This window comes from Rhamphochromis longiceps, linkage group LG5, assembly GCF_057381845.1.
Source record: "Rhamphochromis longiceps isolate RC_006_pf linkage group LG5, R_longiceps_female_GT1.1, whole genome shotgun sequence".
In the NCBI taxonomy this organism is placed as follows: Eukaryota; Metazoa; Chordata; class Actinopteri; order Cichliformes; family Cichlidae; genus Rhamphochromis; species Rhamphochromis longiceps.
This window is the reverse complement of record NC_140561.1, coordinates 33,624,791-33,652,630: the sequence shown is the minus strand read 5'-3', so window position 1 is coordinate 33,652,630 and position 27,840 is coordinate 33,624,791. Positions and strand designations below refer to the sequence as shown.

General features: G+C 38.6%; 1 protein-coding gene across 1 annotated transcript; it reads left to right on the top strand.

Annotated features, from left to right (window-relative positions):
• Positions 1 to 1,814: 1,814 nt before the first annotated feature.
• On the top strand, positions 1,815 to 24,569 carry slc2a1b (solute carrier family 2 member 1b). Its single transcript, XM_085407317.1, has 10 exons — positions 1,815 to 2,314; positions 15,445 to 15,540; positions 19,283 to 19,443; positions 19,555 to 19,795; positions 19,920 to 20,082; positions 20,176 to 20,363; positions 20,487 to 20,591; positions 20,757 to 20,858; positions 20,953 to 21,156; positions 21,735 to 24,569. The coding sequence occupies exons 1-10, from the start codon at positions 2,300 to 2,302 to the stop codon at positions 21,930 to 21,932; spliced, it is 1,473 nt and encodes a 490-aa protein (XP_085263443.1). The 5' UTR covers positions 1,815 to 2,299; the 3' UTR covers positions 21,933 to 24,569.
• The last annotated feature ends 3,271 nt before the right edge of the window (positions 24,570 to 27,840 follow it).

Genomic DNA, 27,840 nt, shown 5'->3' with positions numbered 1-27,840 from the left:
AGGGGGCAATCACTTTTTCATTTAGAAATCGCATTTTGTGTTTACTTGTGTTATCCTTTTCTAACATTTCAATTTGGGTGATGATCTGAAAAATTTCAGTGTGATGAACATACGGAAAAATAGAAAATCAGGAAGGGGCAGACACTTTTTCACACCACTGTAATCACCAGTTAAACTAACATGCATGTCTTTGGATGGTGAGAGTATTCAAACCCCAGACAGAAACCTGCTTTTAAATATAATGCATTGGTTTATTTTTAATAAATGTCAAAATTTCAGACAACAGTGTGTCCCACATAAGCACACATTTTGCCCAACGTTTAGTTTGTGGGGATCTGATCAACCCAGTATAAGTAATATTGCCAAACTGGTGCTTTAAATTACTGCAAAACATTTTTACTTTTACATATAGAGACAATATTTCACATCTTGATTGGCTCTAGTTTCCAAAGGTCAACATCATAGGATGTCACTTTTCTTAAGTTTGTTTTTTATTGAACGGGTGTCATCATGCAACCATCAGCTACGTCTTGATGCATTCTCAAGTTTTGTCACTCATCCAAGTGACTTCTTCAGTCTCAGCTGACAGACTGAAGAAGTCACTTGGATGAGTGACGAAACGTTTCTCCCACAAAACGCTACGTCCAGATTAACAGAATCAACTTTTGGAAACCATCAGCTACGCTACAACTAAGGCTGAAAATTATAAGTCACTAAAAAGTCACAATTTATGAAGATTTTTGTGGACTATGATAAAAATGACCACAAATAAAAATAAATGTAGCTACAATCAAGTCTAGACTGGAAGTCTCCTAATCTAGCATCAGGTAACCATCAGGTTACCATCACCATTTAAAGGCTACTGTAAAAAAAAGTAAAAATACTGCTGCATTAGACTAAACTTTAACTTTCTTATATTTGTCTCTTTACAAAGCAAAGGAGTTCACATTAGCAAGGAAGGTCACATTTTGGCTTTCAAATTGCTACCATAGGGGTATCTACTAAATATATCCGTTGAGTTTGAATCTCAGTGACCTTGGGCTCAAGGTCACAGGTCAGAGGTCAAGTTTTCCAATAATCTTGTGAATGTGATAAATCAAGAATGATGACACCTACAATTTTGAAAAAGATACCAAAGGAGTATCTTCTAAAAATCTTGTATGAGCTCAAATCTCAGTGACCTCACCCTCAAGGTCAGGCTGTCAAAGGTCAGGCTTTTTTTTGAAAATCTTGTAAATGTGATAACTTTAGAACGAAGTGAGAACGAACAGACAAATTGATACCATCGGCATATCTAGTAGATTGAGGGATACCACTGGCCCCTGACAGAATTTTTGTTTTATATTCTTTGTTTTTTTTCCAATGTTGTGTATACAAAATTCACAATATATGGCCTGCACTATGAGCACATGGCACTTTTACTTTAAGTATTTTGTTTGCTTATCATAGACTGTACGATTTTATATTTATTTGGGAATAACACAATACTATCTATCTATCTATCTATCTATCTATCTATCTATCTATCTATCTATCTATCTATCTATCTATCTATCTATCTATCTTTTCATATGCACTTCATACGTTAAAGAAAATATTAATTTTGTAGTTATTGGTAAAAAGAGCTGAAAGAATTAGCACTAGAAACTTACATTTTTGATCTGAAATTCAACAAGAAAGTACGACAGTCATAACTCAACCTCCACCACAGCGTGCGTGCAGTCTCACCACGCGTCCTCCCTGCCTGTGATGCCCATCATTGGCTGCAAACAGGACCAACCTCCTTCATTAGCGCCACGCCTACTACTTATTGCGTCAGAAACAATTTGTATATGAACACTAAACCGGCTCATGTGCCTAAGAGCTGTTTTCATAATCGTGACAGCGGCACTACTCCAGCATCAAAAGACACTTAGGATTCATCCTGGAAAACTTTACCCAGCACAGAAGCTGTAAATTTTGTAAAAAAGCTGCTGAAGCTCGTAAGTTACAAAAGAAGCAGGAGGCAAATAACGGGAGCGGGTCTCCAGCCACAGCTTCCCCGGCTTTTTTCTTTTTATATCACAGAAAGACCTCTGAATAATTTCTTCATAGGAAAGAAAGCAAAAAGAACTGGACTGAAGTTTGAGGTCATTTCCGCGGAACAAAAACTTTTGGGGATGACTGATTTGTGAACGAAACCCACCGGGATACCCCCAGGAAGTTGTTCCATCGTATTCAGCTCCGACAAAAGAAAAGCCGAAACAAAGAAGAAGAAGAAATAGAGAAGGAAAAAGAAGAAATAACTCCCTGCACTGCCATGGATCAAGGAAAGGTAATTACACTTCACTGGTTCACTCCTTGTCAAACCTGTCCGGTCTGTGTTAGCTTCGTTCAGTCCGTGTACGAGAGCTTCACCGCTAACAGGGCGCCTCTCCTAAATGTGGCGTCCGCGAGAAGGCAGCTAATATTTACATTCTGGGGTGAACCGGGTGACCTGCTATACTGCTACAAGTCACCGTTTTAAGTGCATTTTCATGTTTCTATTGGGTTATTTGCGCACAACCTTAGTTATGGTCTATTATGTTATTACTATGATATTAATTAGGGGCTTTTAAGGGTTATCGCGCTCTGTTGTGCGTCACGTTGCTCTTGTGGTAGTCATCGCCATGCGGTATTTTGGGGCATTCAGGGTCCAGCCCAGTTTCTGTGACACTTTTGAGCCAACATAAACAACCAAATAAATAAATAATAATAATAATAATAATAATAATAATAATAATAATAATATAATACTACGTGTGTGTGTGTATATATATATGTATATTTGTGTGTGTGTGTGTGTGTGTGCGTGTGTGTGTTAGGGCCTAAAATATTTGTGCCAAGAGGTGTCATTTGAAATATGGTATTTTATCTGAATGAAGCTTTTTAACTTTTGCAACTCCCTCACTTTGTCACTTTGTAAATGCAAAAAAGCATAAATGGAAGATCATACTCTCCTTACACTCTTTTATTGTGTCTTTCTGTCCCAATAACTACAAGACAATTATACACTTGTAAAAGAGCTGATAAAAATAATCATGCTTCTGGTAATTTTCCTTTAGTGGAAGGTCAAAAGCTCCCCGGGTTGTGTCAGTTTTTGTATATGGAGGAAAAACCCCAATCCACGTAACACTATACTGCAAAATTTTCCAACGGGAACAAAGAAAAAAGCATTCCAAAGTAAAGGCTTGGCAGTGTCTTACACCCCAGGAAACAACTTTGTTTTACTACAAATATCAATATCATAATATTGTTCCTGAACTTAAAGTCAAAGTTGATTAATATTTAATATAAAGTATTTCTTTAGGTACCCGCACAAAATGTGGATTATGATTCAGTATTTGATGCCATAATTTTAATAGGGGATTTTTTATGATTGAATTCTTCCTTGAAACAAGATGAGAGGCACTGCCATGTGTCAGCCTTCCATACGTGTGTGTGCAGTTGTGATGCACTATTTGTCACTGCAGTCTGTAGCCAACCCGTTCTCACTCCCAAAGCGTAACATTTTACGCTAGGTGACAAATCGTCACCATATTACGTTTTCGGCTACCCACCACGTTCCTAAATGACGACCTCGGAAAAAGAGGAAATATGAGAACCGTCTGGACTGAACCTACACATGTTCGCTCTTTTTCTTCAAATCGCTTAGAAACACGCTATTTAACATCATTAAAGTCCTGGTTAAGGTCAGGAATAAGGTTATGGTCAGGGCTAGGGATAAGGTTAGGTTTAGGGCTGGAATACAGGTCTGGAACGTCTACTACCGCGGGAGCGTCATTGCACTGGATTCCAGCCATAACCCGCCGCGTACCATAAGAACGCCGAAGGTCTCCTTTCGCGTTCCTCAGGAACGCCGCGGGACGTGACAAAACGTCCACATGTTACGCCTCGGGAGTGAGAACGCTCTGGCTGTAGCTTAGGGAGTCTATTCCTGTAAAAAGCCTACTTGAAATACATATATACACATACATGGACATTATACATTAAAACGTTTACAGCAGAAAAAGTGATAGCAAAATAATCTCAAAGCAAAAAATAATTCATGTCAACATGCCATGTGCTCTAGGTCTTGAATCAATTTAGCCGTTGCTACTTGAGGCTATCTCCAAAAAGTTGATTCTGTTCATCTGGACGTAGTGTTTTGTGGGAGAAACGTTTCGTCACTCATCCAAGTGACTTCTTCAGTCTCAGCTGAATGCAGGTTTCCCCAATCTTATAAACAGTACATTTGCATAATGACTGAAACCAGCCCACTGAAGGAACATTGGGCTGGGAGGTCACTTAAGTCACTTGGATGAGTGACGAAACGTTTCTCCCACAAAACGCTACGTCCAGATGAACAGCATCAACTTTTTGGAGATTTACTTTCCTGGATGATTGAGAATGCATCAAGATACTTGAGGCTATAATAATAATAATAACGATATTAATGTTATAAAAATAAAAATCTAACATGTAATATAAAGTCAAACAACAACTGTGTAATCAACAATCCTGTCAGCTGAATATTACATATAATTTACACATTATTATTCATGTATCCAGATGTGTGAATTATTTTCTCTCACTAATTATCATGCTGTCGTACAGTTTCATTTTTTACAACCTGTCAAATTTTAAAAAGTGTCTCAAATAAATGTTATTGTGTAGGTATCAAGTCATTGCTTTTTGGATAAAAAGGACCAAATATGCAAGATCCGTTCTCAGACAGTCATATGCTGATTTCAGACTTGCTCCATCTTCAGTTTACACTGATTAAAAGCAAAAAACTAACAAGCACATTTTGGGTACTCAACTTGTCCAGATTGGTGACATGAGTGATGAACTCTAACTATTGTCAGTATCTACTAATTGCCTAATCAATTATCAGCTCATGTTTTTGGATTTCAGACTGGTGATTAGACAGTCTAAAGGTATCACTCAGTTTTCGTTATAGACTGTGATGCTCATTGTTCAGGAAGTAAGCCGGACTTATCTGCCGCCTGATAACCTTGTCTCTGTCCTCGTGTGGCTTTTTGGTCACCATTTGCATGCAACACAGTGAGGCACGTAGGCAAAGGACTTCAATCTTCTTCCCCCTCCTACTTTCTCATTGATATAAGCCCATTTAAACCCAGTGGAGCTGCACCAGGGCAGCTCAGTCTGACATGGTGGTCAGAAAATGTTTCCTTAGCTGTTTGTTCATATCTTCATGCTTTTTTTCCACTGCTTGCTTCGTGCTATTGTGGCCTATCAGCTGGATGGGTTGCAGTTGACATGATGGGAAAAGTTCTCACTGTTCCCACTTTCCACTGTGACATGAACACATCAGATTTCCAGAGAGAGTGGGAGCTCACCAAGGGAATACACAGTTGCCAACTCCAGGGTTGTGAAGCTTGGAGCTTTCTCCTCACAGACGCTTTTCACGTCATCTTTGCGATTTGTTACTTCCAACACTGTAGTTGTGCACATGTGGGCTTATCGATAGCTCGTGCTCAGGATTTTCATGCCTGGCTTAGCATTGCGTTGGACTGTTTACAGAAATAACCAACTGTAGAAAGAGTTATAAGTACTCGGTGTGGTCCTGTTGATTTCGCACATTGGACTTTGTCATTGATTGTGAATTTGTGGTTTGTAGTTCCAACTTACACAACTTCATTTTATTTTATCTCCTTTTTTAAAATCTTGATTCAGTTTTACTCTTATCTTAAATCAAATTTTGGTTAAGCCGGCAACTAAAGCACATGAAATATGTTGGTTTTCCTGCCATCGTCGTCATCTAGAGAAAAAAATCCTGAATGACAGGTTTGTTTTGAACTGAAAAGTCTCCCCAGCCTTTTTATTTCTCTCTACAAAGAATGCAATGCTGTTTGGGAACAAGTATATGGCTGCTCTGGTTTAAATGAGAGGCCCTTTAAAATGTCAAATTCCTGACAGCCTTAACATAACAGCAGGTATTTTGATTGGGAATCCAGTGCCAAAAAACAGCCTCACATTGTACAGACTTAATTGCACTCGATTGATTCCTCTACGTCCTCAGCCTTTCAGGCAATACCCAGTTCCTGCTGTCTTTAAGACAGTCCAGTAGATTAACTTTCATCTGCGTGACTACTTCTCTTCAGTATGTCTTATAATGTAACTGTCAGCCATGTATTAATGGGGCATAATGAGGCTTTACTGTAAAACTAGGGATTAAGAGATCCAGGGGGGGTTTAATTGAGATGAACAGGGAAGCAGGAGTTCATGTTTAATTCACTTCATTAGTGCTCACTGTAGAGCAGGGCGATATGGCCAAAAATATTTATCACGATATATATTTGAAAATTTGCGATAACGATATAACCGACGATATAATTGATGCGAGACAAAATACAACTCCACAACATTACTAGCGCAAAAAGACAACCTTCCATTTATTTTCACTTAAACAAGAAGCTGGTTTTTATGTACATTAAAGCTTTATAAAAATGTAACAGTGCAAATGCAAATTCCTTGCTGAAAGTTTAACCAAAAGGCATTTCCAGTAGAAATGGGCTGACATATCCTGAGCATAACCATGTATAATATCCACTGAAGTTAAAAAGAGGTGCTTTGCAACATTAAACTGCAGTGTGCAGTACGTATTTTTCGGACCATAAGGTGCACGGGATTATAAGGCACATTAAGCGAAACAAAGCAGTCAGATAAATCAAACTTTATTAAACTCATTCTTCTTGCTTCCTCCACTTCTGTACCATTGATTCATTAATGTTGAATTCTCTGGCAGCTGCTCTATTCCCATGTTGTTGCAGTATATTAATGACTAACCTCGTATTGTGGATGGATTATCTCAGTTGTTCTCCTGACTGAAGTTTGGTCCGTTTACAGCATCCTGCCATGCGATTGCATTTGTCTCTAACCATGAAGAACCTTCACGTTAACTTTTATAAGTGGAAAAGTGTTAGTGTTCGTCCTCCAGCTTCACTGTTTATGTTATGCTAACATAGCTGTGTCGCTAGCGATCACGTAGCACATCATTATATACCAGCTAGCCCAACTTCAGTAACCCTACAAACGTCACTGCTGTTTAGTTTCCTGTCTTCATTTATGTTGGAAGTGATAGCAGAGCTGTACGTTTGATTTTTTTCAGAAATCTCTCCGTCAGAACATGCTATATCATGCTTAGGTAACTAGCGAAACTAGCGAGCTAACTTCCGCTAGCTTCCTGCTAACTTCTAACTCCGTTAAATGTAATAACTTTTGTTTTCATGGATGCCTGGAAGTTAAACTTTATAGTTACACCTGGTAAAGCAGCAATGCTGATCGTTTTATTAAAGATGAAAGAATTTAGACAGTTTTTAACTCTAAGTGATGCTGCAGTGTTGTTTGACCTGAAGCATACGGAGTTTAGGACCCAGATTACTCCCAGATTTAAGAGCATCTTAGTCCGACAAATATGACAATAACAACGGCCGCTTGCATGTTCTGCAAAAAAATGTGCTTTGTTGTGTATCTGACGGACAAACACCAAACCAGTTCCACATCACTGAAGTTGCACCATTTTTACAAACCAATTCTGGTTCATCTGTTTCACTCAACAATCGGCCATGTGCGTATGAAAACAAAGGCACTGCGCATGCGCGTTTTACTCCCATTCTATCGCGATATTTCATTTTCCTATCGTTGCCTAACATTATACCGGTATTACCGTGAACGGTATAATATGGCCCAGCCCTAGCTCACTGTACTGCATCACTCCCACCTCTGGTCACTCTGCAAATTACTGTTGAAATACAGTGTACCTTTGGGTTTCTTTTGACATCATTTTTCCACTGGGATTAGCTCTATTTAACAAATCAGATCTGACCAAGGGCATTACTTTTATGTCTGACCTTTAATTGTCTGGTGTCACCTCTGACTGTCCAGCAGAAACAGCACAAACTGTCTGTTGTATTCATTTATTTATGCAGGTTAAAAAGATATAGGACTAAATTATGCAGTATTTACTGCCCAGAAATACACTTTTATTTCTTTGTCTAAGAATTATATCATTAATACCCATCCAGCATCAATATTTGTGTATTTATTGTAATTACTATTCTACCTATTTGCTTATTCCTTCTTTTAAATATACTGATGCTGACAATGATGCTTAGTCTTTGGAACATGTGAACAGTTATTTAAACTTTGACTCGTGTCTCCTGGTGTTTATTTTGCATTTAACAGCTGACATCCAACTTAAGATGATATAGTAAATAAAGGACCACATACACATTATTAGTGTACAGCTTTCAGTGGTGAGACTAACATTCCCAAGCATAGAGCACAGCTATAAATACATTTTTATCTGATCTCACTTGAGCTTGGCAGAAATTTCATTGGTACTGGTAGATAAGGCATTAACGGGCACTCTTGAAATGTTGTTTACTTTAAGTGTATACAGCATTTAGAGGTAAACAATTTCTTTAAGGATGACAGTAAAGGGTCACAGGACAAACATGTAGGTGACTAATATCTCACATGACAACAACTGTAACAGAAACAACAACAGTAGAGTATACTCCATATTAGGATCTGCTAAGCTAAACTGTCATTATTGCAGTATTTATGTCATGTGTTATTAATTGCATAACATGCATAGAATGAAACTACTTTGGAGTTTACATACCATAATAAATACAGTGCAAGCATCTGTGTCTGCTATAGTGTCTGGGCTGTGAGGTCCAGATTATAATGTCAAGGGTGTATTTTTACTTTTTCTCCTTATAAGAAGCATGGAATTTATTTGGAAACAGTGCTCACAGAGCACGATGTGCTGTTTCAGTCAGGTGACTTTAGGAGGAGGGCACATATTGGGTTCCCTACAGCAGTGTAAGCTGAGACTGCCGCGGTGACCTGGAGTGGTGGAGGGACATGATGGTAGGTGTGTAAACCAAACCATGACTCTAGCACGTACTGACGAGAGAGAAACCTCTTGGAGTGCGCCTGTGATGAGTTACAGATTCAGCAGTGTACAAAACACCTTATTGAGTTTTGGCACGGAGTAAAATGTTACAACTGCCTAGATGGATTTTTTCAGATGGCCCCGTTTTTTAAAAAAAATGCTCAGGGCTTCAGACTTCTGTTGGGTTTTTTTTAAGTGAAATTATCTCCTCATATTCGGCACACACATACCTGCTTCTGAAGAAATTCCGTCTGATTTGAGTTTACACTTCTGCTCTGCTACATATAAAAGGGAAATGTACTTTTAGTTCAGTATCTTGTAACTAGGTCAATAAGAAACGATGCACTATTTAAAAAATAGTGTGATATGTTTATAAATTATAAATAATTGCTTCTGCAGAACGCATATTTTGATCGCTAACTTTCTTGTATCTGTAAAAGGTCTTCTTCTTTAGCACTATATAGAACTGGTTAGTATTATTTTTATAGTTGTTGCAGCTACAATAGCTGTAAACAGTTACCTCGTTGCTTCAGTGGTTTTTGCAGCACTGTTGGATTTCCTGTTGACACTATTTTGTGGCCAAACCCTAGATTTTCTTTAAATATTTATTTTATCACAACGCCCTGCGGTTTCAAAGTTTTACGTCACCCTCATGTCAGCTGGTTTTGTTTATCAGAGCTCAAGTTTCCTTTTCTTCCTTTGGCTTTTTGTGTTTAAGCAGATTAGATGCTTAACTGAACAAAGAGACACTATATTGTTTAAAAAATAGTTGTAGGAAGTGTAGATTCAATGTCATGATTCATGTCTGTTGAATTTCAACTTTTTAGAAGGTTCTGGATGTTGTTGTTGTTGTGTGGTTGCATAGATCCTAATTTGGGGAACAAATCATTATGTCTTTTAGACGTTTATACAGTGAAAGTGCCTAAAGGTTTTCTAGGGGCTAAGAAAAGGAGCAGCATGGTTGAATGGGAGCTGCTAATGTGCTAATATTTGCTCAAATCCACATTTTGTGCTTTTCCATTTCAGCAGTTTGTTTTAATAATTCTTTATGAGCTCTGATGTCTGTCTGTTTACACTCAGGAAGAGCAGCAAGCTAAGGGCTGCTAAGCAACCAGGGCTACCATAAACACAGCCATGACTCGGCAGGTTTTTCCTCACTGCACATGCATTTGGCTGCTTTACTTTGTCCATGCAAAGAGAGAACATTTGCATATATCTAGACCATATTTAAGGGTGTGGGAGGAGGAAAGTAATGATACTTTGACCCCTGGATCCATGTTTTGTGTTTTCTTTGTAAGATTCCTTCTTTTTATACTTTCGAAAGTTAAAAAAAAAAGATTTATAAGCATTTAATGGCATACTTGTAAACTCAAAACTTTTTCATCTATATCTGAAAAGTGCATGTTAAGTTCTGTCTGTCTTCTGTTAATGTCACAGACACAGTATTATCTTTTCTACATTTTCTTTTACAGTTCTTTGGAATTGCTTTTGAATATTCGTGGTAGCACCGCCCCAGAGTGTGAATTCCTGTAATTAGAGCCGACTGTTAAACGCTGTGGTATGCAGTAGAGCAGGGCAATATGACCAAAAATATTTATCACGATATACATTTGAAAATTTGCAATAATGATATAACTGACGATATAATTGACACTAGACAAAATACTTTACAACTCCTCAACTTTATTAGTGCAAAAAAAACCCCATCAATGTATTTTCACTTAAAAACAAGCAGCTGTTTTTTTTTATGTGCATTAAAGTTATATATAAAAATTTAACAGTGCAAATGCAAATTGCTTGCTGACAGTTTAACCAAAAGGCATTTCCAGTGGAAATTGGCTGACATATCCTCAGCATAACCATGTAGAATATCCACAAAACTTAAAAAGAGGTTATACACACACAATACGGTAATATTATGTTGAAGTTGGAGAGCTGAAGCAAGAGCAGAGGAGCCATCACCACTGAGGTTCTAAACATAGAGTAGAGTTGTTTCGGATGTGACTTCATTGTTTCCTCTTTGAGAAAGTCATCCATTATACTGCTCTTCTCGTTCCTATGTGCAAGTGATCTCACCTATAAGAGATTTAACTGAAACTTGCATCAGTCATTTTGGGCTAAGCCAATTAATCAGTTTTATTGAACAAATACCTACTTTTTAATTTCCAGCATGATAAAATGATGTCAAGTATATGTTTGGATAAAAATGGCTGGCTTGCACAGAAACACCTATAAGCTGAAGGTAAAGATGTTACAGAGAAGTTTTCAATTTCACTTGGACACATGCTGCTCTCCGTACTTTTTTGTTGCAGCTCTACATTTTTTTGCAGATAATTGCAGCTGTTCCCAAAAGGGGACATAAACAAGCTCAAAGCATGACTTTCCCCAAAGGGGCCAGTCAAGATTTAGCTGTTTAGAGTAAAAAACAGCTGGTAGGTCACTGAATTGCCTCTTGTCTTTTTTGTAGCTGTAACTGAGAGACATCAGTCATGATTGTTCTGATCATTTGCCCACAGTGTTGAAAAGAGCGTGTATATCTATGTTTATACACACATATATGAACCTAGTGACCCTCTCTAGACATGCTCCCGAGAAGAGCTGCTATTGGCTCAGAGGCGTAGGCTGGTCTGTAAATGACTTCAGCCAAGCCCTCATTTTTTTCTTTTCTTCTTTGCTTTGAGCAGAGCTTAAGTTACCGCCTCTCAAAACACACACAGACTTTTTTCTTCTTCCTGCTCTGGAGGAGCATAAAAAACAGTTTTAGATGTAACCAAGCTGCCTACAACACAAAGAATACCTGTGTTTAAATACCTGCAGCATTACAGAGCTGATTACAGGCGCAGTCCTTTCAAATCCTTTATGAGGAATGTTTTGTTTTTTTAAAAAGAAACCTGTTGGGCTGTTTTCTTGTTTTGTTTTGTTTTTTGTTCCTTTAAAAATGTTCGTCATTGGAAAATATTGTGAAATTAGGCTGGAATAACTACTGAAAGCTTCTTTTACCAATCTGTTTTGATTTTATGACCCACAAAGATGCTAAGATGCAAAAAAGCCAAAAAAAGAGCTCATTAAGTAATCACAAACTTCTGCAACTTCATTTGTCAATTTGATATATATTTCTATATCAAAAAGATTTAATTCAGGAGAACTATTCTCTGCTTTTCAAGTCAAGTATCTTTGCATAAGTGACAGTTAAAGATTATCAATGTTATACTCAATCTTGGTGCCATCTTTCTCTTCATCCCCCTTTTAAACCAAATTTTCTCTGATCTTGATGCATGCTCAGTCATTCAAGCAAGGAAATTCCAGGAAGTCAATTCGGTTGATCTGGATGTTGCACTTTCTGAAGAAAAGACATTTCGTAACTCATCAGTCACTTGGATGAGTGAGTAAACATTCCTTCCTCTCACAACATCTAGATGAACAGAATCAACTTTCTAGGAAACAATATCTACTTGGTGGCAGGATATGATCACCTAAGTTGTAAGCAGATTATCTCTGGTCACCTGCTGTTTAAACCTAAGCTTTTGCAAGCGGAAAGAGAAGAACGACTTTAAGGAAGGGGATTATTAATCAGAGAGGATTATTTAAACAGTGAGTGTAAGAATAATGTATGAATGAGCAGACAGGCAGGCCATGTGAGGTTACACTTATACCAGCCAAGAGAAATACAAGGCTTCAGCAGGCTGAAGTTAAATGAAATTGGGCAGCTATGATATCAAACCAAAAACATAGGCTTATCAGAAGAATCTCAGTTCTGAGGCATTTCGCTCAACAACACAAATCAATGGAACCAATCAGCCTTGTGTTAGCAGTTCAGGTGACTGATGGCGCAATCATGAGGAAATCTTTTCTTGGCAACTCTTGGGCCCCTATTCATTCACCTTTAAATGCCACAGCTTATCTGAGTGTTGTTGGTTATGTGCTTTCCTTTTTGGCCATAATTGACAGTCTTCTGATGGCCACCACCAGAGTGATAAGAATAGAAGTAATCTGAAATGTTAGTCACGAAACCACGATTGATTTTCGGTCACCAGATCGGAATGTTGTAGAACATCACTGAGATGTGGACAATGGCACATTATTATGGTTTCCTCATAAAAGTTCTTGGTAAGAGCAATGTGAAATGTATTTCAAATTTTCTACCTGATTAGCTTTGAAAATTCGCTGGCTGTGAAATTAGGAACAAATGTCATTCTGCACTGCTCCATGTTAAAGACTTTAACAACCTTTAGACAAGGTGATTTTTCACCTCCTTTTTACCTCATGTTTGTTCATTTTACGAGCTTGACTTCTTAGACTTGAATGGCCATTGGAAACTTTTTCTGCTGGTGTTTCAAGGTGGAGTTGAGATTATTAAAAAATGTAATAGCTAAGCGAAGGGGAGATCCTTGATTTGTGTCATCTCTTAATCAGTTTAGTGGGTTTGAATATAAAAATACTTCAAACTAAAACTAGGTTTCTTCAGGATACTCAAGTTAAAACAATGACACTTTGAGGTGACATCTACTCTCGTAAAGGTCAGATCCTTTGTTGCCAAAATACAAGGAAGGTATCTGTTGTGAATCACTGTACCAAAGGATTTGGCATGAATCACGCGGGGTAGGAAAAAAAAAACATTAATCATCAACAAGATGACTGCTTTTAAGGAAATGAAGGATTGGAATAGTAAGCAACACTGGATTTAATCGAAGTTTAATCTTGAGTATGTGAAGCCTTTTGAGATAAATAAGAAAATGCAATGTTAAGGTATACAGTTTAACCGATGTTTTCAGAAAACTAGCACTCAGAGGTGGTCATATGCACAGTTAGCTGACGCAGAAATGATAAAAGGGGTCAGTGTTGGTTAGGGCTGCCACAAACGATTATTTTGATAGTCGACTAGTCACCGATTATTTTTGCGATTAGTCGACTAATCAGATCATGCATCCATTGGACGTACAACGTACAGCTTATTGCACCAGCATGCATCTGCTCTTATATAACTATCATTAGCTTACAGCTTTAAGTGTTTACGGTATGTGCTAACTAAAAATAAAGACAAGATGATAGTTTATTAAATTTTAATGAAATTTGCAGATTGTTTCGGTAAAGTTTAATAAACTCCTTGCTATCTAAAATATAACAGGACACTGGAGTATATTCTCGAGCATCTGATAATCAGTTGTCTGCTTGATGTTTATTCAGCTGTGTAAAAACTATAACTTTAATCTCAGCCAAACCGATTTACTCAGGAACAAATAAAATACAACAAAAAAAGCCAAACAATAACATTTTTAAGTTATCTAAGTGACTTATATATCATGTTTAACCTGAGTAGCGAAAGACGGCAGTGGGTTTGAAAACGATTTGCCGGGAGTCCGGTGTTCTCACGGGCTCTAGTGAGCCTTGCCCCTGGCTAGCTATCGAGCTAGTGGGTAACAGACGTCTCTGAAAACGTCAGAGCGCTTCCGAATATATGTGGTGTCTTGATAAACTGAACAGATATTTGAGGTTTACACGGCTACATTATCGCCTGAAAAAATGCTAAACGTTTATTTTGTGACCCAGAAAGAATAATAAGAGTAATATTAAAACTAACTAGCTGCCGCCATTGTTGGAAACTGAGCTGGGCTGCGCTATGAATTTTGGGACACAGCTTCTTCTTCTTTGGGGTTTAACTGCAGCTAGCATCCTTGTACATGCAGTGCTGCCATCTTCTGTTTCAGTCCGTTATTTCACTCTTAAATCCTACTACTTATTCCTGCGTCTTTTGGGATCTTACAAAGCTTCAAACGACGTGTCGACTATTAAATCAGTCGACGACGATTTTGATAGTCGACGTAATCGTGACTAGTCGACTAATCGTGGCAGCCCTAGTGTTGGTGGACAGTAGCTCGAGGCATTTGCTTCCCTGTCTGCGAACTGGAAACTGAGAGCGACATACCATGCACTGGTTTGTTAACTTCTTGGTATTCTTCTAATCTACTGGGCTCTGGTGAGATCAAGCTAAAAATGAACTCTGTAATAACAGGAATAAGAGCACAGACAATAAGATCAGTAGACCTGAGTCTGACCTGGACGTTTTTCACAAGGCAGCTTTACTCAGAAATCTGTAAAGCTTTTGAAAGGACAAACCTGTGACCCCCCTCAGACCTAAAAATATTTGTATGATCCATTATTCATCTCAGTCTGTTAATAATGTCTTCAACAGACATAGTTACAGCTCGACGGTGGATTTCTCTTTTTTCTCTGTTTGTCTGTTTGGAATGAACATCTTTTATGCTCCATATTCACAGTTTTATGTACTGTAGCAGTATATTAAGTGTCTTTAAAATATTTCAGGAAATCTTAACAGTGTGTTCATTAAACATTATAATAACTACATCAGGGTGGAAAATGTACTTGTCATCAATTCCATTCTTGGTCAGTAAACTGAGATCTGTGGGATTTTCTGTGCCAGCTCATGGACACATGGCAAAATGTGATTAACTGGTCAGACTGGTATCTTTACTGACAATATTTTCCCTGTTCTCTTTCAGCAAATAACGCTTCCATTGTTGATGAGTGTTGGAACTGCGGTGATTGGCTCCCTGCAGTTTGGCTACAACACAGGTGTTATCAACGCCCCCCAGGAGGTGAGCTGTAAACTGTCTTATTACAAAAAGCTAAAGGAGAGTGAGGCATGAACAAGAGGCTGTTGTCATAAAGGTTCAAATTGAAAGTTTTTGGTTTCAACAGGTGTTCGTTCAGTGTTTATTGTCATATCAGACGAAGGAACACAAAGTACAGCCTTCAGAATAACCATAAAATAACCAGGGTTTCCAAAAAACTTCCAGAATCTCTGGGTCTGCAGAAATCAATCAAGCCAATCAAGTGCTTTCCAGCTATCCAACTTTGTTCCACAGTTGGCTGTTAATTCACTCGCTGCCTTGAAGAACATCGCAGAAAAGGGAGGGTGTAGGTTAAGAGGTGAGGTAATAATAGCTGAATTTAGGCCTAATGGGTCCAAGGACATCTGGATCAACAGAGAGCAACAGAGAGTGTCTATGCCCAAACATGGACCTCTTTTGACCTGAAGCCAGCTGGCAAATGCTTGAGAATGAAATTTAGAAATTAAATTTAGGAGGCAGACAGTGACTTATCCCCGTAACAAAAAAGATCACAAAAACAATGTTCCAAAGCCCCCCAGAAGACTAAGTCAGACAGTCGATTTATTAACAGGAAGGTACAGCAAAGACATTCATTTCCTAAGGAATGCCTGTGTCGCATTGCGTGTGAGAACTACTGTCAGCTCAGTTTGCGTTGGTCTGAACACACCCTATAGCTACTCAGACTACTCTCTGCAGGTAATAGGTGTGTCTCCAGACAGGCTAGAGCTCCACTCCTTTTATGTTATCTTTGACCCACACAGAGGTACTAGGAAGGAGGCCCAGACAGACCCTCCTAAACTGAGCTGTTCTCTGTTATGCTCAACCTTGATATGAAGGACCCTTTTCAATTAGAGAAGCTTTCAGTCCACTAAATTCCTTTAATATTAATAAAAGTGTGACGTGAAATAAAACTAAGAGTCTGATTATCATATTAGGTTATCATGATAGTAATGTGGTCTAAAATATGTAAAAGAAAAATAATTAAAGCGCATAAACTATAAAATGTGTTAAATCGTCACAACTAAGAAGCTGGGTGAAGGATTTTAGCTGAAAATTTGCCTGAGTTCATCTTCTGTTGATTGACTCTGACAGACGCAAGCTTGTCCTTATTTGCTAAAAAGTGATCTAGACCTGCACACAGTCTTATGTTATTTTCAAGAATAAAACGTCACAAATTGTTGCTAATAGTATTCAAATCTTTCTATACACTATTAGCAACACGTGTTCATCATCATATAATCACCTACAGCGTGTCACCTAAAGCCTTGTACTGTGTTGGAGTGTCTCTGATTAGATACGCCTTTTCAAGGGCCTTGTTCAGGCTGTCCTGTGCTCCAGCCATTGAATGTTTGCCTGATCAACACTTGAATGTAGGCTCATTGGATGTATTGCAGGAGGGAGGGTGCTTCACTTTTCTTTAAAGATTTCTCCTTTTGAAACAATATAACTATGTAGTTCACATCTATTTTAGTGCTTTTTAATTAGAAAGGTCTTAAAACAAGAGAAACTATATTATTGTTGCCTTTTTCAGTATTTTTGTGTGTGCTGAATACATTGCTTACCTTGACAGCCTGGTCCCCAACCAGTTTCATCACCAAGGCTGAAGGCCAGTCAGTATGAATAGACAGTTTTCACAATGTGTACTTTAGGCCAGCTGGTGGTTTGGATTGTGTAGCCTATTGAGATTAGAGAACAAGAACCAATTATGTAACTTTTCAAGGGCCACCTTGTAATTTGTCGCTAACAAGTTAAAGTTAGTGAGAGTTTTAAAGTAACCATTAAAAGATGGCAGTGGAAAAACATGTATAAGATGTTGTTTGTAGAGTTGAAAACACTGTTTCATTACTTAAACCTGGAGTTTGCTTTTAGTTTTGCAGAGCTCTTTCTTTGGTTTTTCAGATCAAACTGTTAATGCAGGCAGTGATGAAGCTTCAAAAACCCACAGAAAAACTACACGGTCCAGCACAAATTTCAAAACAAAGTTAGTTGACAGTTGTTTGAGCATTTAGGAGCCTAATGAGCCAGATGCTTTCCTTTAGGAGTTGGTAGAGATCAAATCGGGAGCCTTGCAACTTAATGTAAGATTCACCTGTGCCCAGGATGTGCCTTTCACTCTTCAGCTCATACCTAGTTCATACCAGTTTACCTCTGGTTTTTATTTCTGTTCCACAGGTTTTGCGTTTTAGTGTCTGTAGCTTTAAAAGCAGATAGGCTGGCCACACCCCCTTTTAGGGAACAGTACCTTCCCTGATGGTGTCATGGTGTCCTATTTCATGGACCAGTGAAATAGGAGAGCTAATAAAGCTGGTAATACAAACACAACCATGCTTGAAACAAAACTGGAATACAACGTTTCAGAGGAATTTTACAAAAGCAGCAGTTTATTAAGATATTCGTTTATTAATCCAAGGATAAAGGAAAAAAAGTTATACTGTGTTGGTCTTTGACTTGCGAATGTAATGAAAAAACCAAAAAGAGATGACTTTGCATAGTACATCTCCTTTTAAGACAGTGAATAAAGTCTTACCTTAAAATGTCTTACTACCAAATGAGAGATTGTGTTGCTCTGTAATTCTGAATGCATAAGTAAACAACTGTGTGCAACCAGCTTCATATGAACGTAAAAGCTGATGGAGATCATGTGTAAATACATACTTTTCTCCTCACACTTTTGCTCTTTTCCATCAGCTTTGCTAAACTACAGCACTTAAGTAAAGTACTTATTTATGTTCGATCTCTGCTTGCATAAACTCTGTGAACGTGTTCTTTTTAAAGGGCAGACGTGATGGGATGAAGGCCAGGGGGACAGTACAGTATATGATACCATACATACTTATCACCAACAAGGTCTTGTGAGTGTAAGTTGATAGTGGATGTGACCCAGGCTCTGTGTTAACAGTGTCAGAGTGTCATTTAATATGTATCCCTCCACTACAGAAAAGCCCTTGACAAGCCAAAGCCTCCTATTCATAACTGCTAATAAGGACATCTCAGATTTTTTTTTTTTTTTTTTTTCCACATGCCATCACTGATCTCTAGTACATCACGATCTCCGGGACTAGATTAACTGCAGAGTGCCTCAAAAAATGTGCTGCACGAGCTCGAAGGCACATGATCCAGATGATCCAGACTTAGATTTTGGTTGCAGTAGAACTATACTGGTGAAGTCATTTACGGGGCGTTGTGGACTGGGTAGTGACCTTCTTGAATCATGCCAGAGGTGTCAGCGTGACACACAGAAACAGAAGCAGGCATTGCTTTTTAAGCACCGTCACCCGCACTCCTGGGTGTGTTTGTCAACAAAGTTGTCTGGGATGTGGTGACACAGTGAAGGGAGGGGATGTGAAACCTGACACCCGAGTCTAATAAACTTCCTGGTGGCCAGGAAATGCTGGTGATTATACAGTGCTGCCATCAGCTGGCTGTAAAGTGGCATTTCAGCTATGTGGCAGGGTTCAGAAGAGGAAAATCTCAAGCGTGTGATCTGATGCAGACATGGAATGATCACATTACAACTATGACAACAGTGGGACTTGTGGATGTGTTAAATGATTAGATTAGATTAGATAGAACTTTATTAATCCCTCGGGTGGGTTCCTCTGGGAAATTCGATTTCCAAAAAAGCACAGCACCGACAGAAGTTACAGAGTTATGATTCTGTATGATAGATTTTATCCTGTTTATAATCCTTGGAAACAAAAGTAACAATGAAATGTGTCTTTCTTAGGTTATTGAGAACTTCATCAATCAAACGTGGTATCACCGTTACAATGAGCCCATTCCCAAAAGCTCCCTGACAGCTGTGTGGTCCATCGCTGTTTCTGTCTTCTCTGTCGGTGGCATCTTTGGTTCATTCTCAGTAGGACTCTTTGTTAACCGCTTGGGAAGGTAAACAACATACTGAGTCACTGCTAGTATTAAACAGCATGTTAGTCCTTTGCTGAGAGCCTGCCTGCATTTAATTTTTCTAAATTGTATCTTGTTCTTTGATGTCTACAGGAGGAACTCTATGCTCATGGCCAATATTCTGGCTTTTATCTCGGCCGTTCTGATGGGTTTTTCAAAGATGGCAAAGTCGTGGGAAATGCTCATCGTTGGCCGTTTTGTGGTTGGGCTGTACTGTGGCCTCTCCACAGGTTTTGTGCCCATGTATGTGGGTGAAATTTCCCCAACAGCCCTACGAGGAGCCCTGGGCACGCTACACCAGCTGGGCATTGTCATTGGAATCCTCATTGCACAGGTTGGTGAATATGTATTTGTGGCATTCGTTGTCTTGTGATATGTCTTATCCTGTGATAAATTGTTTCTACTGGTGGTTGCTAGGAGCTATGCAGGTGGTTCATTAGTGTCTGTGTGGGTTTTAGATATTTGGATTGGAAGTGATCATGGGAAACGAGAACTTGTGGCCTCTCCTCCTGGCTTTCCTCTTCATCCCTGCTGTGATACAGTGCGTCCTGCTGCCTCTCTGCCCAGAGAGCCCCCGATTCCTGCTCATCAACAAGAACGAAGAGAACAAGGCCAAATGCGGTGAGCACATACATACAAGTCATACAAGCTGGCATATGTGTAAACATAAGTTCATTTTAAATCATCTGTTGTTTTTTTTCTTACATGTTTCAGTGCTGAAGAAGCTCCGGGGCACCACTGATGTGAGTGCTGACATGCAGGAAATGAAGGAGGAGAGCCGGCAGATGATGAGGGAGAAGAAGGTGACCATCCTGGAGCTTTTCCGCTCACCCCTCTACCGTCAGCCCCTGCTCATTGCTGTCATGCTGCAGCTCTCCCAGCAGCTGTCTGGTATTAACGCTGTAAGTTTCAAGACCTACATGTTTTTCAGATTATTCCCTCTAAAGACTGCCACTGAAATTGTGAAGTTGATATCAGGAGGTGATATCCTGAACCAACCTACATGTCAACTTGTTTGTTTTTAGATTTTCTACTACTCCACTAGTATCTTTGCGAAAGCTGGAGTTGAGCAGCCCGTTTATGCGACCATTGGAGCCGGTGTGGTTAATACAGCTTTCACTGTGGTGTCGGTGAGTACAGCAGTACACAAAATAGCATTATAGGTGTCAAAAACATCAGATTGTGTTCTACCAAAGCACAATTCAAAAATTATTCTGGTCCCTTGTAATCAGATTTGTGATACAAAGCATGTATATGGTACACTGACCTTTCTCCTCATTTCTTTGTGTTTGTAGCTGTTTGTCGTAGAACGAGCAGGACGCAGGTCTTTGCACCTACTGGGGCTGCTGGGAATGGCTGGATCAGCCATCCTCATGACTATTGCTATGGCTCTGCTGGTAGGTGTATTCCTGACAAAGGCACACTTCAGTGTCACCTGATTTATGACTTTGACGTGCAACTTTCAAAAACTTTCCTCTTTTATTTTTGCAGGAGCAACTCAAATGGATGTCTTATGTAAGCATTGTAGCCATTTTTGCCTTCGTGGCATTCTTTGAGATCGGGCCGGGTCCCATCCCTTGGTTCATCGTGGCAGAGTTGTTCTCACAGGGACCCAGGCCTTCAGCCATTGCTGTCGCTGGTTTTTCCAACTGGACTGCAAACTTTATAGTGGGAATGGGCTTCCAGTATGGTGCGGTGAGTAAAAGCACATAACTATCACAAAAACATAGGCTCTTGCATTTGTTACTGACTTAATTTATTGGACCGGTTGTGTCAAATAGTAAAGCTGAACTAGGTTCTTCTTTATGATGACTTCCTTATTTTATACCAAGAGTCTGTCACTGTAAATGAAACACATACTTTGTAGCCAGATTTGAGATATGAGTTGAGCCCTTTTTAAGCAAAACATTTCATTCGTTCTACAGACAGGCACAGTTAAGTTAGCTTTATGGTTATTAGGATTTTTATGCTTGAAATTTGTGTGTAGACTTATATAACTGTATGTAATTATACATGTATATTGTATATTGAGGTAGGATCAAATGAGTTTACCTTTAAGTCTATGTTTGTAGCAACTCCTCCTTTGTTTCGTTATTGTTAAAGTGTATTTTGTTGATATTTTAGTCACGTTCAAATTCAATCAATCAGTGCTTATGTATGATACTGAGTTCAAGATACAAAACAGAATTGTGAAAGATGAATTGCTTCCAAGTACTAAGAAATAAGTTGATCAATCTAATATCTTTTGTTTTGCTTCTTGTGTCTCTTCGCAGAGCGCGTGCGGTCCCTACGTCTTTGTCATTTTCACTGTGCTACTGGTCATATTCTTCATCTTCACTTACTTCAAAGTGCCAGAGACCAAGGGCCGGACATTTGATGATATCGCGGCCGGCTTCCGTCAGACTGCTGCCATGGCAGAGAAGCACACACCGGAGGAGCTCAACAGCCTGGGAGCCGATTCGCAGCTCTGAGCGTCTGGGACTGAACTTTCCAACAAACTCTTTCTCAGATCAACAGCAAAGGAGAAGAGTCTGCTGACTAGAAGTAGACGGATACACTAATAGTATATTCTTCACACTGTCACCACATTTCAGGTGTCCTCACCACCAAACAGAACAGACCTGTGTGATTCGCTCTGCCACGACGTCTTCTGCTGCTGCTTTCATGTCACACATAGAAACGAGAACTCGATGGGCACCGCGTCGCCTGGCAGAAAATATACAGATGAGAGATTAGATGGTGGGGAAGGTTTTAATATTTTTAAAGATATTTTTACAGAAGGAAAAGCCGAATCTGCAATCAACTGGCCTCTTTTAACATCTTTTTTCCCCCTCACTAAATATTTTACTGATATGTGCTGTTCTGTCACCTGTTACAGTGATTTTTTTGCGACTATCTGGTTAAAGAGCGCTGTAGCTTAAGTTCACTGTGCAAAAAATGTCTTTTTTAAATGATCATACTGTATTGCTGTGTTACTGTACACTCTGGCACTGTTGATGCTGTACAACTTGACTATGTCACTCCACCAGATGGGGCACTGCCCTTAGAAAAAAGTCCCAATACTCTGCTGAAAAGTAATAAGTTATTTATGTATCTTTTACCGAGAACGTTACTGCATACAAAAACTGTGATATTTGGGTGTGAGATGATGAGAATGTTAATTTTTGCATGATGAAATTTAAATTAGCAACAACTCTTCACAAATTATACATATATGTAACTACTACTCTTTTTACTCTTTGTTGGTAGAAAACTATAGAACAATGTATTTTTTTGTACAATATTTTTGCTCATGAGGAAATGATATCTAGATAAATATGCAAAAAGAACCAAAATTTATTCTCCATTCCTGTATTTATTTATCTTTTTACACCATTCCTTTTTCACAGTTCAAATGAAGAAATTGGAAATAGGGAACAGTATCTACACAGATCACTACCAGAGAGCTAAACTTGGCAGTAATGTTGAATACATAAATCATCCATCCATGACACAAGTGCCCACTCGCAATCAGCAGCCACAAAACCAAAAGTCTGCCCCACAAAACCCAGAAAATGTGTCCGTTTAAGTGCCTGTCTAATACAACCATCAGTCTTTCAGCCTTATCACTTTGGTACAGCTTCAGGTTAGACTAACCTGATCCAGACAGAGAGCTTCTTCTCTCTCGGTGTAGGATCTTCTCTCTCTGTATCTTTGTGGTGAGATTACCTCCTGAGCTAACATAGTCTGGTGAATTGGCTTCAGAGCTGTCATGCATTCGAGTGTTACATGCTGTTATTCAGTGACAAACAAACGTTTTTTCATAAAAACAAAAAGAAAGAAAAAGAAAAAATGTGGCCTAAAATGAATGTCTGTCTTTCGTTGTTCAAAAACCGCTTTCATCTTTCTTGGGTCAAACATTCAGAACAACTTCATTATGGTCTGTGTTTCTGCAAGGTCTGTGTTTTTGCTTTTATTTCTGAATTCTGCAGTATTGAGTAGCTCAAACTCTCTTTTGGTCATCTATTTTACTTAACTTACCTGTGCAGCTTAGGTAAATTCCCAAGTTGCTGTCAATTACTGCTGAATCATATGTTTAAATGCATAATTAGAGGAGAATTACCCGTTAGCAGCACTTTATTATTCACATTTATATTATACCTGATTTTACATCATATATATCAGGCATAATGAGATTCTTTCAACATATTTCTGACAGGGTGGAGTCTTTGTTACTAAAAACAGACTGAAGTACTGCTGATGGACTGCTCAATGTTATGTGAATGGAAAGAATTGCTGTTGTACTATTTGTTTATATTCATTACAGTTTTTGTGTACTCACCTAGAAAACCTGTGTGTAAATATGATAATATTCATTGGTAGATGAGAACACTGATCCAACTCAAACACAGTAGTCAAAATCCTGAAAATCATTCCATAAATCGTTGTCAGTTGTTGTATATAGTAGCTCTTTAAAGCACACATTTGCCTTTTCATTCACATAGAAAGCATTCACTTTATTCACTGTGTGCCTTTGTGTTGCTTTCACACATCTTCAGCAATAAAATCATGTAAAGGCACCAGCAGATGCACTTCCCCACGCAAACAGATGCCTATTGCAAGTATAAAAACTGTATTTTATGTACATAGTCACATATCTGCTTGGGCATTGAATTTTTTTATGTGGCCTTTCAAAAATCTTGTGGCTCAGGTTGGTGGACTGAAAACATGGGATGTTGTAAATATCACTCAGTTAACCTTCACCCACTCCTACTGTCTGAAATCTTTACCTTTTAGAAGACCTTTTGATAGTTAAATTATTAGTACTATAGTGATGAACATTGTTTTGCACCTAGATATCTTTTACTGTATCTGTATTATTTTGATTTGATGGCTGAATATACCGTTGTGGCCTCATGAAACTATCATACTTTTCCAGAATTTACATGTTAGGATTATTTTCATTAGTGGTTGCATTTTAGAGCACAGAGCATAATGTAATTTTTGTAATAGTGATGGTGTTGGAATGCTACTTTTGTTGGAGAAATATAAATTGTGGTGGTTGGTGCAGTGAGTAGTTTAATGGATGAAATAGTGTTGGCTTAATAAAAGAAATCACAAGTATTAAACTGAAGTTTTTTGGCTCAATTTTTAGCTCTTTTTTGACTTAACCAGGCAGCAACCTCAGTGGCTGAAAAATGAGGCAGAGATACCAAAAACTGGAGTTCCTCTAGTGGCCACTTGAGGCTTGTTCATTTCCCATAAACCCCCCAACTTTACCCAAACCCTGCCCCTTGGTTACACAGGAAAGTTACTTGTTTGGTTATTTGATTTACTTGTTTGTTGGCCTGAGTCTCATCGTTTCTCTCTACAGTGAGATAAATGAAAAGGATATGAGCTGCTGCTAAGTGCCATGGCTAACCTCAAAATGGATGCAATTACATTTGTGATTACCTGCGACATGCCTGACTTCACTCATTTCTTCTAGCCATCTGTAAAGAGCGAGAGAACCACTTCATCATTTAGTGCCTTTCAGAGACATCGCTTATTTCACCTTTATCAGATATAGTTTCTCTCCAAGGCTGCAGTCACACACCCACAAACATTAAAATGTGATAATTATCAATCATCTTTGACCTTTAACATTTAAACTGTCAGCAAAAAGAACTTGAGAACAAATAATGCATTTTGAAATCCTGGTTTGTTCCTGTGAATGTTTTCTACAATTCTCAAGGTCACTCACAGTCAAATACAGACTAATGAGATACAGGAGAGGCCTTGGAAAATACAAGTATTTGAATATGTTTGATCATGCCCTGGCACATGGGCATTCATTGCCTATCAGGCAGCTAGGCAGCCTGACCTTCAAGGTGGAACAAAGCACAGGGGCCCTCAGTCCACGGGACTCTCGGTGCAACTTCGATATCTACCTTCCTTGTTATTATGAATATAAATCCCTCACACTCCTTGATGGATTAGATCAGCCAGTTCACAGACATGTTTGCGGGTAAATAAAACTATGACATTGCTTCTTGTCCCGCTGTTATTGATTACAGCGAGAGGGAAGAAGGGAGGGTAGGAAAATCCTCAGAGGTTAGAAGATGTTCTGCACACAGGGTTAGCTGACCCCTGTTGTAAGCAAATTTACACTTTTCCTCAGATCAGAGTTGTGCATGCAAATTTGTTAGCAGCCTCTGTGTTTGATGATCTTCTTTGTTCCCTAATCCACTGTATTTATTCATATTTATATCCTTTATATGTCTTAATCTATTGTAAAACCTGCTCTCACAGTGAGACAGAAACAGATGGTTGGAAATTTAAGCTCAGCTCATATCTTTACAAAACATTATTGTGGCTTTAACTACCGAGGTGAATCCAGGTAAAAACTAAAGCTTGAAAAAAAAAACTATAATAAAACCCAAACTGTAGTTTTGAATCAGCAGCATGTGGCTTATGTAACCAAACCGCAAATCAATAACAGGCAGCAGATGGTTTATAACTTATCTCCAAAAGCTATAAACTCACATACGTGAGATGAATCACTAGGATTTAACTGATTATGAAAATGAGACACAAAGGAAATTGATACATGGATAGTGAGAGAAATGCGGAATTGGTGTTGACTTAAAGTCGACCCAACAGGAGTACTACAAGACAATCAGATCAGCTGTGGAGCTACCATTAGAGGCAAGGGTGGTGTCTCTGTAGGCCAACAGCGCCAAACTCTCTGTGATCTCACCGCATCAGTAGTCCTAAAAGGTTTCTAAAGGGTGCCTGGTGCTGTTTTAAAATGAATAAAAGCTTGGCTGTGAGCAGAATGGGATCATCAGCAAACCTAGAAAGTCAACAAGAACCATGTTGTGTTGATTTGGCTTTAAATAAGATATTTGACCCCTGGCTGCTCTGAGGCAAACTGCTCAGCAGCCAATACTAACACAGTGGTGCTTTCAGAGGAGAATGGACATCAAACAGGTGGATCTGGACAAGGAGATATACAGCTCTTCCCCGGAGAAATAAATGTCAGGGTGAGAGACAGCTGAGAGAGTGTATGAAGAGAGGTTTTAACGACACACAACAATCCAGATGCAGTATGACCGATTAGCTTGCAGGATCGAAGTAGGATGTTTTTGTATGGAGCTTCTTCCTAGACTTTTTCTTGTATTTGTTTCAGTGTTGATGGTATACTTGCACATAAACCACTACATTGGACACTCCATACCAAATTCATAAGTCAAAATGTATGTTGTCCACCTAAGTGGACATGTAAAAAAAAACTCTTTGAAAAGTACATGTTTAAAAAAAATGAAGTTCAAAAATCTTTTTTTCATGCCTAAAGATGAATAAAAATACTTAAGAAAAAAATCCTGATTGAGGTTGTCATAATTCATGCATGAAAGGTTTAAAGAAAGCCCCCTTCAATTGTGAAGCTGTTACTGATGTTATTTTCGGGTGGACATTTAAAAGAATTGCCTCTGGTTCAAGGAGGAAAAAGCTTTGTCCTTTGCCTCAGGGAAGTATTGTTGTTGGGGGACAAATTCATTCATTCATTTTTTTAGTTAAGATGTGCTTGAGGTGAACAATTCTCCAAAAAACAGTTTTAATCCTTAAAGATTTAAGATTAATTACACTTTGTAACTTTGAAAAATATCATTGCTCCACTTCCAGGAATCTTACACTTATTTTGGGAGCAGGACTCCTGATACTCCAGGCTTTTCATGCTGTGTTACAGTATTTTCTTCATCTTATCTCTCTCTGCAGGTTGTAATTTTCATACCAGAAGCAGTTATAAAAAACCTGCACACACAAATTTGTGTGCAAATCATGCACATGAAGGTTTCCCTCACAAATCAGTGATTTTTTTTTTTTAAATTTCCATACCTGTATTTGTTTGTATTAAACAAGTAAATCTAGAAGAGACCATACGTACAAACAAATGCATTGTTTGTACGTATGTACGTAAACATTGACTAATATACGTTGTATTTTCTATTATATGGTAATATTAAATATTGCATGGTTCTATAACCATTATTTTTAATTTCTTTTGTTGTTTCTTCATAGCAACAGCTCAGTATCCAATCTCTGGCCAGCACAGCAGTCAAGTCAGTCCATTTCAATACCCCATAAAAATCCAATCCAGCAGCAGTGTGACTGATCAGCCGGCAGGTTGGGAGTGTACTTTTTTTATTTGGATCCTATTTCTAGAAAAAAATAACATAGTTCTTATACCTTATATTTCCTGACTGTACAAGCAGGTTTTATTGTAAACAAACTAAGATCTGCCATCTGCGTTTTAAAATGTTTTCTTTTAATATTTGCAACTGAGGCGGGCTTACTGAAAAGATTTCCTACTTTGACTGAAGTGGATGGAGGACTCTTGGCTATTTAATTTTATAGAGT